Raw genomic sequence first — 12,931 nt, 5'->3', positions numbered from 1 at the left:
GGGCTGACCTTCCTGTGAGTGGCCTTGACTACCAAGTAGGAACAGGGCTGGAAAAGGAAATTGTATCTAGGCATGGAGATCATCTCCCTGGATCCCTGTTTCCTCAGCTTTCTCCTTGGGATTTTCTCAAGCGAGTTGCAGAAGGTACATAGTGGCTCTAGTTTTGTGAGTGTGTGTGTGTGTGTGTGTGTGTGTGTGTGTGTGTGTGTGTGTGTGTGAATTAAAGGCATGGGCCAGTGGTCTGGGCTGAGGACATTGTTCCACTCCAGGGTCAAATTCTGGAGCTCTGTCCAGTTGTCCTAGCAGTAGGCTAACCACTAAGCAGAAAAGAAAATTCCTTGATCTATAGGTAGGAACCACTTTTTTTTTCTTCTTCTTTTTCTTCTTCTTTTTTTTTTTTTTGGTCAGAAGGTTAATCTTGAAACAGTTCTTTCCTGAGGACCTGACCATAGCAGGAAAAACTATGGGTTGCCTTCTGTGACACTTGCCCAAAGTGTGAGCCAGTGTACCCCACTCCAACTCTTAGAAATGTAACCCCAGAAGTGGGTGCTGTTTTCCTAAAAGGGCAATGTATTTCCCCTGCCCAGCCCTGCCCCTTCCAGATTCTGTCTTGGGGCTCAAGGGTCATTCTGAGGCCAGGCCACAGGCATTGGGCTATCCAGCTTCACAGCCCTCGAAGACCCTTCAACCCCCCATTAACACCCCCCTCCCCAAGAAATCCACATGTGAATCATTTGCTCTGGCCAGACTTAGGTCAATTTTTTTTTTGTGCTGGATCCACACCTGAGCTCTTTGGAGAAGTGCTACAGAAGGGAGGTAAGTTTCTGGTTGGAACAGCATCTGAACACCAGTGACTACTTGCAGTTGCATATTCCAATATGTGAACAGGCTGGTAGTGCCCACTTCAGGCACCCGCCAGTCTGGGTCCTACTTATCCACTCAGGCAGACACAGTACTGCAGAAGGCCTAATTGTTAGGATACTGCATCCATAAGAGTGCTTGGTAGGAAGCAATACAGCTTGTTGGTCTGAGGCAGAAAGGTGCTATGGTATCATATGTGGCTTCTTAACCTTTGTGTGTGTGTCACGGACCCCTTTAACAGTTTGGTGAAGCCTACAGAACCCTTCCCAAATGATGTTTTTAAATAATTGAAGGAAACGCTAAATTAGAAGTTAGTGAAAACATCCAAATTCACAGACTCCTTGAAAGCTATCCACTGTGGCCTCTAGATTAAGAAGCCCTGGTGTACTGGATAGGGACAACCAATTCACCTTAAGTACTTAATTGCCATGTGACCCTGGGAAAGCCATTTAATCTCTCTGCCATGGAGTTTTCTTACCTGTATAGTGGAGATAATGATTGACCCATCTCACAGGATCACTGTGAGGGTGAAATGATATAATATATGTAAAGCACTTTGCAAACGGTGAAGCGCTTTATATGCGTGAACTATTATTAGTATTATTTTTATTCTTATACAAACCCACAGACATCACAAAGTTTAGAGTTCTGGGCAATGCATAACCAAATTGGATAAATACCAGGAACTGATCCTAGGGTATTTGAAATGGCTTCTGGAAATGGCATGGAGAATTCATATATTCTAGAGGAACTGGAACCCTATCCACTAGCTAGGAGCTGAAAAGTTCTATTTTTTTTTTCCACCAGCAAGCCCTGTGCCGGCCTCAGTAGTCTGCCTTCATCCACTGGCCAGGTCCCCAGATCCCCAGGGAGTAGATGATTAGGCTTCTTCCAACACATCTAGAAAATGACAAATATAGCAGAAAAAAAAACCCAAACCACCTAGAAAGCTAGAACTCTAGCCAGAAGGGACAAATATAGTCAGGAGTCTACAAACACAGTGAGAAAGCTGGAAATTTAGCTAGAAAGCAAGAAAGTGTTTGGTAAAGTGAGTGGACATATAAAGGGAATGAGGGCATCAGAGAACAAAGGGGAGTATTTGACACCCCTCCTCTCACCACAGTGAGACTAGCCCTGCTTTGTCTGGGTCACAGATCTTGACAGCCAGGATTCTAACCTCACAGAGCTGGAGCCCGAGGAGACCTTAGATACAATTTAATCCAATGTGCTCATTTTACAGATGAGGAAACTGAGACCCATAGAGGTTAAACGACTTGTCCAAGGTCACATAGCTGGCAAGTAGCAGGATTCTTTCCATCATACCATTTGGAATAGTGCCTCCTGATTGTCAGAATCAATGTTCTGTCCTGAATGTTCATGTGGAAGGAAAGGTGTATATACACTTCCTCATAGGGAGACTGCTGTTAGAGGCAGCTAGGTGGCACAGTGAATAGAATGCGTAGCTTCTCAGTCAGGAAGACCTGGGTTTGGATCCAGCATCAGACACTTACTAGCTGTGTGACTGGGCAAGTCACTTAATCTCTGTCTGCATCAGTTTCCTCAACTGCAAATGAGGATAATAGTAGCACCTACTTCCCAGAGTTGTTGTGAGGATCAAATGAAAAGATGTATTTTAAGTGCCAGTCACATAGTAGGTGTTTAATAAATGCTTATTCCTTTCTCCTTACCTTTTCTTCTCCTTCCCCTGATGCTATTGGTCAGAATCAATGTGTTGTCCCTTATGCCCATGTGGGAGGAAGGATGGATAGATGCACTGGGTGCTGGGTGGTTGACTCTGGAGTGTTTCCAAATTCCCCAATACCGGAGACAAAATGAATTGTAATCTACTATAATTTAAGTACTAATTGTGGCTATTTGCAAGATGAGGGGAAGAAAGGTGGGGGTTTGGGGAGAGGAGGTGCTTTTAAAAGCCTGTTCCACAGGTGTCACAAGCCCCCAGGCTAGGAATTTCTCTACCCTCCCCCCAGAGTTCCAGCTGTATTAGTGTGTGGAACATGCTATAACTTTAGAAATAGTTTTAATTGCTTTCATTAGGTTAATTAAACTGGAACTCTGGACCCCTTCCAAATCTCCTAAATTAGATTGTGAGGCAGCACTGACTCTTTCAAATGATTATATAAAATTTCCAATCCTTCTCTCCTTGTCCCACATCACAGACAAATGGGCTTCTGGACTGGAGCCTTCTTGATTTAGGCACTGCATTGTTCTCTGTGGTTACCTAGGAAAGAACAGAATCACTTATAAGCCAAAAAATCTCTTTAATGAAACCCTGAAACTGTCTCACATTCCCTTCTTTATAGTGCAAACACACAGACTTGGCTTATTAAGTGTATTGTTCACTGATTAACTGGTCGCTGCAGATTCTTTTGCCTTTTTAATCTTTTTATTAAAAATTTTTTTTATTCTATGGGTTTGATTTTGGAATCTGATTCCAGGCTGCACAAAGAAAAGTCATGGCAACCAGACCCTCTATTAAGTTCACATCTTCACCACAATGGTCATTCTTTGGGCTTTCAAGTATCCAAACCCAACCCTTTGAAGGGACCTTTTAGCGTGCTGTGTAACCTTAGGCACATTACAAAACTTCTCTGGATGCCAGTTTCCTCTTCGGTGAAATAAAAGAGGCCTGTAAACTTTGTAACTTTCTGACTTTCCAAACAGGATGAGGAAGAATTGGAGGAAGCAGCCAATCAGAAGCTTGCTTTGCAGAAGGCCAAGGAGGTCGCTGAAGTCAGCCCCCTGTCTGCTGCCAACATCTCCATAGCAGCGTAAGAGTGGTTTTCTGCTTTGGGGGTCGCCTGGAATGGGGATCTACTTTATAGAGCAGGGGCTGGGGTGCAGCTTCTGTGGCTCACTGACTACTATGCTCTGGCTTTCTCATGGCCAGACCTGGAAGAAAGAAGGCAGAGTCTGGGGCTCTCTCTCCCTCCACTCCTCGTGAGCCCCTGAAAAGAGTTCACCAGGTGAAGCCTCACCATTACTCTGAGATGATGGAGCAAGCAGATTATTTGAAGGGAAGACGCCTGCCTTTAGCTGATAGGGTGGAGATAGGGAAGTGTTGGGAGCCTGCCCTGTTCTCTTATGAAACCTTAAGTTGTATGGTAGATCCACCAGGAATGTCAGAGTCAGAGTTGGAGGTCTACCATTACAGATGCCATTAGAGACACAGAGAAAGACAGAGGAAGTAGGTGGTACAGTGGATAGAGTGCTAAGCCTAGAGTCAGGAAGATCTGAGTTCAAATCCAGCCTCAGATACTTTCTAGCAGTTTGCGCCTGGGTAAGTCACTTAACCTTTGTCTGCCTCAGTTTCCTCAGCTATAAAATGGGGATAGGAATAGCACCTACTTTCCAGGTTGTTGTAAGGATCAAATAAGATAATATTTGTAAAGCATTTAGTACATTGTAGGAGATTAATAAATGCTTGTCTCCTTCCTAGTTCTACCTTGTCCAGGTAACCAGAAGAAAGATGTTTTGATTCCAGGGAGCTGAGCCTCTTTTTAACCTAATCCAAACAAAATCACCTTTTAAATTCAGATTGTTGTACTTCTTTCTTTGTTTTTCCTTGTAGGGACATATCTCTGATTTTATATTGTAAGTCAGTGGGAAGTAGGGAAATAATATGTGAAATTTTACCTCACATTCAGCTTTTCAGCAATGACTCTTTTTATAAATCTAGAGCCACCTGGTGCTAAGTACCCTACAGCTTTGAAAGAGTTAATGCTTTCCTAGGCTTTGATGGAGATCAGATCAGCTAAAACCAAAGGGTTTAGAAAAAGAATTTGACTTGGTGCTAAAGGACCTTTGTTCAAATGTTAACTCTGATACTTAGCACTTATCTGTCTTCTCTCTGGGCCTCAGTTTTCCCAGGACAGAAAAATGTAAAAATGCGGTCTTTGGTTAAAGGCTGCCTCTGTGTGAGTCTCTCCTGCCGAGGGTTTGGCATTTTCATCGCCATGCGAGTGATTGATGGACCACCAGCCAGCAAATCTTCAGCTCATTGTTAGTTTTCATTTGTCTTGGTCTGGTTAGTTTGGTTTTACCCAGGGAGGTCCTGGAGAATGGAACTTAATAATTTTGAAAGCAGTTTACTTCACTACTTCCCCTGTTGCTCATATTTCATTTATTACTCTGCAGTTTTGTTGGGCAAGATTTTCCCACGTCAGCCACTGGGCTGAGAATTCAGTTTGGTAGTTGGGTGAGAGCTCAAGGAACAGACCTGTGGAAAGGTAGTGGGTGGCCAGTCGTTGATGAGAATGATCATACCACATGTAAAGAGTGAAACCCACAAACATGAAATCTTTCTTGTTTTGGATTGCTGGAACTCTCACTCCCTACCTCATCCTGTGGCCCTCAGGGATAGGAGTCCTCTTTTGATAGAAGAGAAATGTCGTAGGACTGATTTCCATTTTTTCTAAACTTTTCACCTGGTGAACTCTGTTGGGGAGACACATCTCCCAGCTAACTATGACAGGTTAATGCTGGGAACAAAGGGCTGGGGGCAGGGGGGAGGGAGGGGCAACAATTCTTTGGAAATATGTCTGTTTGAAAGTAATAATGAATCAAGACAAGTTGACTCTTTAATGTTCTGACTGCTCCGTTTCAGCTCATGGTTTCACTCGGGCTTTGTGGTTTTTTTCTGTTTAGCATTTTCCATGCTTTATTGTTTCTAGAGGTGAGTGAGTTTGTTCAGTTTGTCCCCCGTTCCCTCTGAAGCCCTCTGTTGTGTACAGCAGTGAGCCTGCTCCCACCCTGGACCTGAGCTCCTGTATAAGATGGAGGGGAGGGCAGTTGGGTGGACTTTCAGGGAGGCATTCATTGGTGCACAGATGTTGGGAGAAGCAGAGATAGGAGGAGAACCCTCTCCCATTCCCCTCCCTGCTCCTTGGAAGTACAAATTGGCTGATCCTTTAACTGGAAGGAAATTTGGAAAATCCAAGCTTCCTAAGTTCCCTTTGTCCTTGGAGTTTCCTCCTCCCTACCTCCTTCTCTCCACCTAGTATTGCACCAATGCTGTGTACAAAAGGGGCTGTGCCTAGCACATATATCAGCACCTTCCTTTCTCAGCTGCCCCTGGGATACTGAAAGATCACCTGTCCTGGGAATAGGCCCCTCAAACATACTCCTGGCCTCAGAGCTTGGGGATGAGTATCATGCCACCTTCTAGCCTTTGGCTTTCATGTTTCCATAGTAGTCTTTGAGGTGGCACGGTATCAGGGAGGGTCCCAGTTGGGGCCCAGGGTGGAAACCCTCAGTCCAGTGAGTGTGCGTTACACACACTGACGGTCTTCCCAAACTTCAGCTTGTGTTTTATGGTCACTTTTAGTAGTGGGAACCCTAGACCATCTATAGACAGAATTGCTTTTCAGGGAGGCTTCTGAGTGAAGGGAGAGGGACAACAGATTGGTCAAAACTTTGAACTGGGGCCCCCTGAATTTTTTCTTTGTAGAATTGTGATGGGCAAGGAGACCTCCTCCCCCGGGGAGGGAGAGACACCCTGTGTGAGAGCCTCAGGGGAACATGCTCCATAATTGCCCCATATTCAGGGTGATTCAGACCCAAGAAAATCCCCAGGACTCTCACCTTTGTGGGGCACCGTTTCTCCTCTTTCTCTCTCTCTGTCTCTGTCCCTTTTGTACATATATTGGGGAGCAGGGTTGGGAGTATGGGCCTATATCTATCTTCTGCAGGCTCTGACCATCATTAAGGCTTCCTCTGGCCTCACGTTTCTGGATTCTGTGGTTGTGTCTTTTATAAACCATCACTGGGCATGGCTGTCAGTCATGAAAGCTGAACCAAACCCCTGCAAAAACTTTGTGAATCACCAGCAAATCCGAAATGAAAGGCTTCTTAGATGAGTGGAGATGTTCTTAGCCTCTAGTGGCCTCTTTGGTCCTCCCCTTAGCCTCCAATGCGCCTCTCCTCCCTGAGTGTTTCAGGATGCGTGTTTCTTCCTCTGTGTGTGTGTGTGTGTGTGTGTGTGTGTGTGTGTGTGTCTTTTTGTATGCACCTGTGTATATGCCTGTGTGTGTGTGTGTATCTCTGATTATCTGTGTATATTTGTTTGAGGTTAGGGAAAGAGAGGATGTGAATGTGGGTTTCCCAGTGTTTGCTTTTTTGCCTTTGTTGTGGTACAGCCGTCCAATATAAAGCCATGATGCCCAGTGAGGCAGATGTCCACCTGTCTGTCTGTCTGTCCGTCCATCTGTCTGTGTGTCTTTGTGTTTCTCTATCTCTTTCTTTTTCTTTTCCTCTTTCTGCACAGTCATGGTAAGTAATGGAATGGAATGATGATGACATGTGGGGGTAGGGAGTGGGGATGCTTCTTAGTGCTGGTTCTGGTCTGCCAGGTGTGGTGTGGAATTCCATGAGTATCATGACAGAGGCCTTGAGAAAGTGATGTCAAATGGAGAGGAGACCAACCCTTCAAGATTTGTCTGTTTAGGGGTCTGAGAAATAGGATAAAAAGATGGTACTTGATTATCTGAGGGATAAAGCAATGCAGAGGTCTGGCTTCCCAGGCCTCCAGATTGCAGAACAGAGCTAGGGCATTGTGAGCTTGGCCAGTGATCCGAAAGACTTTAATTTAATGTATTCCCTTGGGGCAGAGGAAAGGTCATTTGTCAGGAAAAGGAAGACAAAAAAGCTTATATATCCCTGTTTTGGAGGCTCGCCCTTGACTATTAACTGACTCTGAGTATTACAGTAGCTCCAGACATCCATCCTTCTCCTTGACCACTGGGATGGTGGATGGTGTTCCACGACACATTCTGTGCTAGGTCTGTGAGTCCTTTATCTATGTCTTTTTGGTTTAATGGGGAGCTGATGGCGTAAAGAGACCAGCTCCTTTTGGAATCCTACTATGATTAGACTCACTTCCCACTCATGAACTTTTAGCAATTCAAGTTGTCTAGATTTGGACTGTGACTCAGAAGGACTTCAGTATTCCTAGCTTCCAACATTGCCCCTTCTCCTCATCTTCAGCTCCTTCCTGGTCCTGATATTCAACTCTGAACAGAACTGCAAGCTGGCCAAGGGACATGGTCCAGCATGTTTGCTGTTGGTCCCTACGAAAACGTTAGAGAACGGGAAAGTCCAGAGCTTTGTTAGCTTTCTCACAAGACGGAAGCAGTCTACCAGCCTCACCGAGAGGCTTCCAAGCCTCCTGGCCTAGGAGTCCTGCTTAGTGCTGGCCTTCAGGCAGAGGACCCAGCCTCAGCCTATAGAAAGTGTCTGAGGGAATTCCCCTAGTCCTAGACTCTGGAGAGGAGCTGAGATAAGGAATGGAAAGGAGAGGCCAGTTTTTTACCTCCCCAGGCTGGCCCACCACCTGATTTACTTATGTTTTTGGACTTAGAAGGAATCTGACTTGTTGAGAACCTAAGGCTGGGAAAGAAGAAGCTTGTGCTCATTTCACTGCCCAGACCAGAAGCTATTAAGGTAGCTGAACAAATGGGAAAGGACAGTGACTGGGGTGCCTTCTTTTGGGGAAGCTGCAGAGGAAAAAGAAGCCCTATCTCCGGGCAGTTTAACTGTCTTATGGGTAGCAGTGATGTAAGTGAAATTCAATATTTAGATTTCATGGAGGCATTTGGGTTTTTTGGAGGTATGCCCCTTAAGGAGCAGTCAGGAGAACTGCATTTCCTTTGTGGCTCTACTATTTATCATTTCCCCATGGACAAATAATTTTCTTTTTTTTTTCTGCATTGACTTTCCTTATGTGTAACAAAATTTGGAATTGATAATCTCCAAGATCTTTTCCAGCTCAGAAGTTATGTGAGCATGTGAGTCCAGCTAGGGGCATGCTGGTAAATGTTTAACAACTGGCTGTCCGGAGAGAGAGGGGGGATTTCACCCAACATACTTTTAAGTTTGATCTGCAACTATTCAAATTTTCTCCATCACTTTCTTAAATCTGGACAATCAACTAAATAATAAATCAAGCCCTGATTTTGTAGCATTTGCTGATTCTAAAGGTTTAAATGTTCACATGAAAATTTAATAATTGCCTGAGCTGGTACAATCTGGCTCTGGCACATCCCCGATTCCAGTATTAAAAAAAATGTATCAAGTGTCCAGGAAACTCTTTGGTTTTAAATTTGTGATGAAAACTTAGGCAGCAAGGTGGCACAGATCATAGAGTCCTGGACTCGGAGTCAGGAAGATGAGTTCAAATCCTGCCTCAGACACTAGCTGTGTGACCTTGGACAAATCACTTAATCTTTTCCATTCTCAGATTTCTGATGTATAAAATGGAGATAATTAGCTCCTACATCACAGGTTGTTCTGAGGATCAAATGAAATAAGTGGTTTTTCAAACCTTAGAGCACTATATAAATGGTAATTATTGTTGTTCTTAATCGATTAGATTTAAATCACTCCCAGACAGTCTATAAACGAGCACCAGAGCTGTGCAGGAAACTTCTTAGCTAAGCATAGATTCAGGGAGAAGAGAAGTTCTCTCACCATAAATAGAAGCTGCCTAGGTTGAGGTTGAGATATTGAAAAACCAGTAGAAGTTTTTTTTTTAATGGGTAACCATAACCTATGTGGGACAAACAAAACAGTGATCTTTAGCTCATGGTGCTCCTCTTGACCCACACCAAAAGGCAATGCCCGGGTGTAAGTCACAGGTGGGGGTGACGAGGTCTGAGTAGGGTCTCAGTCTCAGTCCATCTTCTGGCTGGCTGGGAATGAGAAAGCCCCAGAACCTCAGACTGGTTCTTATGGGGTTGGAGGGCTAGGGTAGAGGAATGGGGGAGAGGCCAAGGTTAACAGCTTCTCATTCTCTTCTGAGCTTTGGTTTCTCAGGGGATATTTTGGGGAAGGGGTAGGAGTCAGCTCTGGTGGCATTTCTTCCCATCTCCCTGCCCCGACTTTCCCTTCTTTGAGGAGACGGTTTTCTTTTGTAGCTGGGGCACTTTCTGAAAGCCTCCCTGGGCTCCTTCCAAGATACAGCTGCAGTTCTCCTGACAGGCCAGGCCGGGCCAGGCCAGGCCACAGCTGTCCGAGTCTCTTCCCTGTGTGTTAGAAGTTTATCTTATTTTTTCTCACCTTTGGCTCTGTTCTGTTTTTTGCATGTGCAGTTTTGTAAAGCAAAATCGAGGCACTGTATCTCGCAGCTCATCCACCTCCAGCGTAAATTCACCGTGAGTTGCTCTCTGTTATGATATTCCATAAATGGCTCACTGATATATGCACCCATGTGGCTCATTTCCTCGCCTGCTTAACTCCTATTCCCTCCTAAAAGCCATTCACATCATTGGATCAAACACCTCCTAGGCCTGGATGGGGCAGCAGCCATCTTCACCCTCAATGGGAACTGCCTGGCGTTTCGTATAGGAAATGTTTTGACATCCTAAATGTAGCTCGACACTACTCCCACCCCTCCCTTTTCTTTCTTTGTCTCTGTCAGTCTGTCTGTCCAGTCTGTCTATCTGTATACTACTGTTCCTGTCTCTAACATGCCTGAGTTCACCGTCTTGGTTTCTTTTCATTCTGGACATTGTGCTACGTCTGTGGTGGTTTTTGTAGTCCTACGTATTTGGGCTTGGGCTTGGGGAAAGGGGCTATGAGGGCAGTTACAGGGCTTGGCAGAGCCTGGCCCGCTCAGCCCTGTGTCAGGCATCCTCTAGCACTGCTTGGCCATGGATCGTGTAAATGAGACTGGGAGACCACCCTCCCCACAGGCTTCCCCACCCACCCACCCACCTGTGAGGCTGCGGGGAGACACCAGGCAGGGACTACATAAGTCACTTGTTCATTTATTCCCTAAGCAAAAATAGGGAACCTGGAGCCAATTTTCTAGCTGAGTCATCTGAGAGCAGAGCTGGAGGAGAGGCCTGGAGACAGGATCTGAGAGGCAGACTCAGCCTTAGGGCAGCTGGCACTAGAACAAGGCTCAGCAATAGATCGGCTCACCTCGGTGCTCAGCTACCTGACTCAAGGGCCTGCTGCACTCCCTAAATGGTGCTGCTCTCATTTGTCTGAATTTGAGCTGTTCCTTTTGAGAAGCCCTTAAAGCCTGCTTCCTAACTCTTTAATAAAAAGGCTCATCAGGATGGGGTCTATTTTGGTCATAATGTGGCATTTCCCCCTAGTCTGCATTCTTATCTCACTGGGCACGTGAACACGGGTCTCCCCCAGGTTGGTCCGTGAGTGGTAGCAAGCTAGCCTAGCCTGGAAACCAAGCCTCCATCTTTGATACTGGAAATGCTGCTGACAAGCTGAGTCAGACCTTATCACATGGAGTAGGAACCTGAGTCACAGGGAAGATATGGGCCCCCTGTATGCTGCTCTGTCTACATTGTCCTTTTCTTCAAAGAGGGGATATTTCTCTCTCTCTCTCTCTCTCTCTCTCTCTCTCTCTCTCTCTCTCTCTCTCTCTCTCTCTCTCTCTCTCTCTCTCTCTCTCTCTCTCTCTCTTTCTTTTTTGGTGTCCTGCCTGTCCTGGCAGAAAAGCCCTCCCATCCCAGGGCTGCTCAGTGGCTGATTTCCCCTGAAAGCAGGACACCTCCTGAGGCCTTCCAAATGTGCTAGTGTAGGAGCTACCCTCCCCTGCTTTCAGTGCACTCCTGTGGGCTAACTGCGGTGCTATCATGATTCTCCCTGACACCCCCCTCACTGGGGAACTCAGTGAATAAGGACTTAGGTCCTCCCACAAGCCTGAATCCTCTCCTCAGAGTGAGGGAGGTGGCTTGTGGAAGCAGCAGCTACTATGGCTGGCACTTACTGAGGGACACCTGGGAGAATCTAAGCCCACTATGAATGACTGGTCTAAATGACCAACCTTTAGAGGTGTCCAGGTCCTCTACCAGGTATAATTCATCTAGTTAGTTTATATTTCTGTCAATATTTTAGACTGGGCAAATCAGCCTTCCTCCAAGTAACATGAGGGTGGGACCACTACTCACTCTTCTGTGGATTAGCTGGAGGTGGCAGTGGGGAAATTCCTTCAGTGTTACAGTCCCATAGATCCCCTCTGATACGCTTCAACGATGGAGCCTCAAACACTCTGCTAGGTGTTGGGAAGGAGCAGAGGGTCCAGCTTCAACACTCTCAGGGAGACCCTTGCTGCCCATCAGTCAGAACAGGCTATAAATAGTAATGATCTGGATTAGGTGGAGAGAGGGAGGATATATTTCAATCAGAGGTCTGGATTTGAAATAAGGGAGACCTGAGTTCAGGTCTTCCCTTTGACATATAACTAGCTGGGTGACTTGAGATAAACTGATGCTCTCTTAGGATTATAAATTCTAGATCTGTTTTAGTGGAGACAATTTCAATTTTTGTTCTCTACACATATGAAAGCACAGGTCTGGGGAAAAAAGAGAGTGAGGCAGCACCCGGTATTGCATGGAGCGCTGGCTTTGGAGTTAGAAAGACCCAGATTCATGCCTACCTCTAAACTGTACTAGCTATGTGATCATGGTGGGCAACCTATCTAAATTTTCAGCAACAATTCTAAGTTACAGACGAGTTGCCAATATATATCATGAAGAGAGTTCCCACACACTGATGAAATCATGCATCTGGACATCCCCCTCCCAGTGCTTTCCCCCATGAGTCCAGGAAGCACCACAGATGGAGCATCTTGTTTATTTAAGTCTGAGCTTGGGGTAAAGCTGGTGGGTATCTTTCTAAGGCTTTGGTTGTAGCATTGGGGATTATTTTTATACAATTTTTGTGGACAGAAGCCTCTAAACCCACAGGGTGTATGTATGCAGTTTCTATCACCCTCAGTAAGGCCCCATATGTACAACAACCCCTCAGTAAAGGCCATTGGGTAAGACAGCAGATCTCTCTTCATGGGGGCATTTAGATACAAAAAGAAGAAAAGGAAGAAGACCCCAGAGGATCCCCTCTCCACCCCACCTATTATATACAGACATACCTCAGCCCATCCCAAGGATCACACTCTGGAGTGTGGGATGCCTGTGAATGAGGTCCGCAGAATGATCAACTAAATTTCCATGTTGGGAAGGCAGGAGGATGGGTATGAAAGGGAAGAAAATGATGTTTCACCATTTTCTTTCACTTTATGCTAGCTGTA

At 45.5% G+C, this 12,931-nt stretch overlaps 1 protein-coding gene across 1 annotated transcript in view; it reads left to right on the top strand.

Moving 5' to 3' along the window:
* CACNA1B (calcium voltage-gated channel subunit alpha1 B) overlaps window positions 1–12,931 on the top strand; it is a 252,226-nt gene that overhangs the window by 118,219 nt on the left and 121,076 nt on the right. The window contains 1 exon segment of the mRNA XM_078149926.1: window positions 3,544–3,650. Within this exon segment, the coding sequence (XP_078006052.1) occupies window positions 3,544–3,650 (107 nt within the window).

Source organism: Phascolarctos cinereus, unplaced genomic scaffold, assembly GCF_003287225.1.
Source record: "Phascolarctos cinereus isolate Bilbo 61053 unplaced genomic scaffold, phaCin_HiC Scaffold_2;HRSCAF=192, whole genome shotgun sequence".
Lineage (NCBI taxonomy): Eukaryota > Metazoa > Chordata > Mammalia > Diprotodontia > Phascolarctidae > Phascolarctos > Phascolarctos cinereus.
This window is presented reverse-complemented; position numbering and strand designations above follow the sequence as displayed.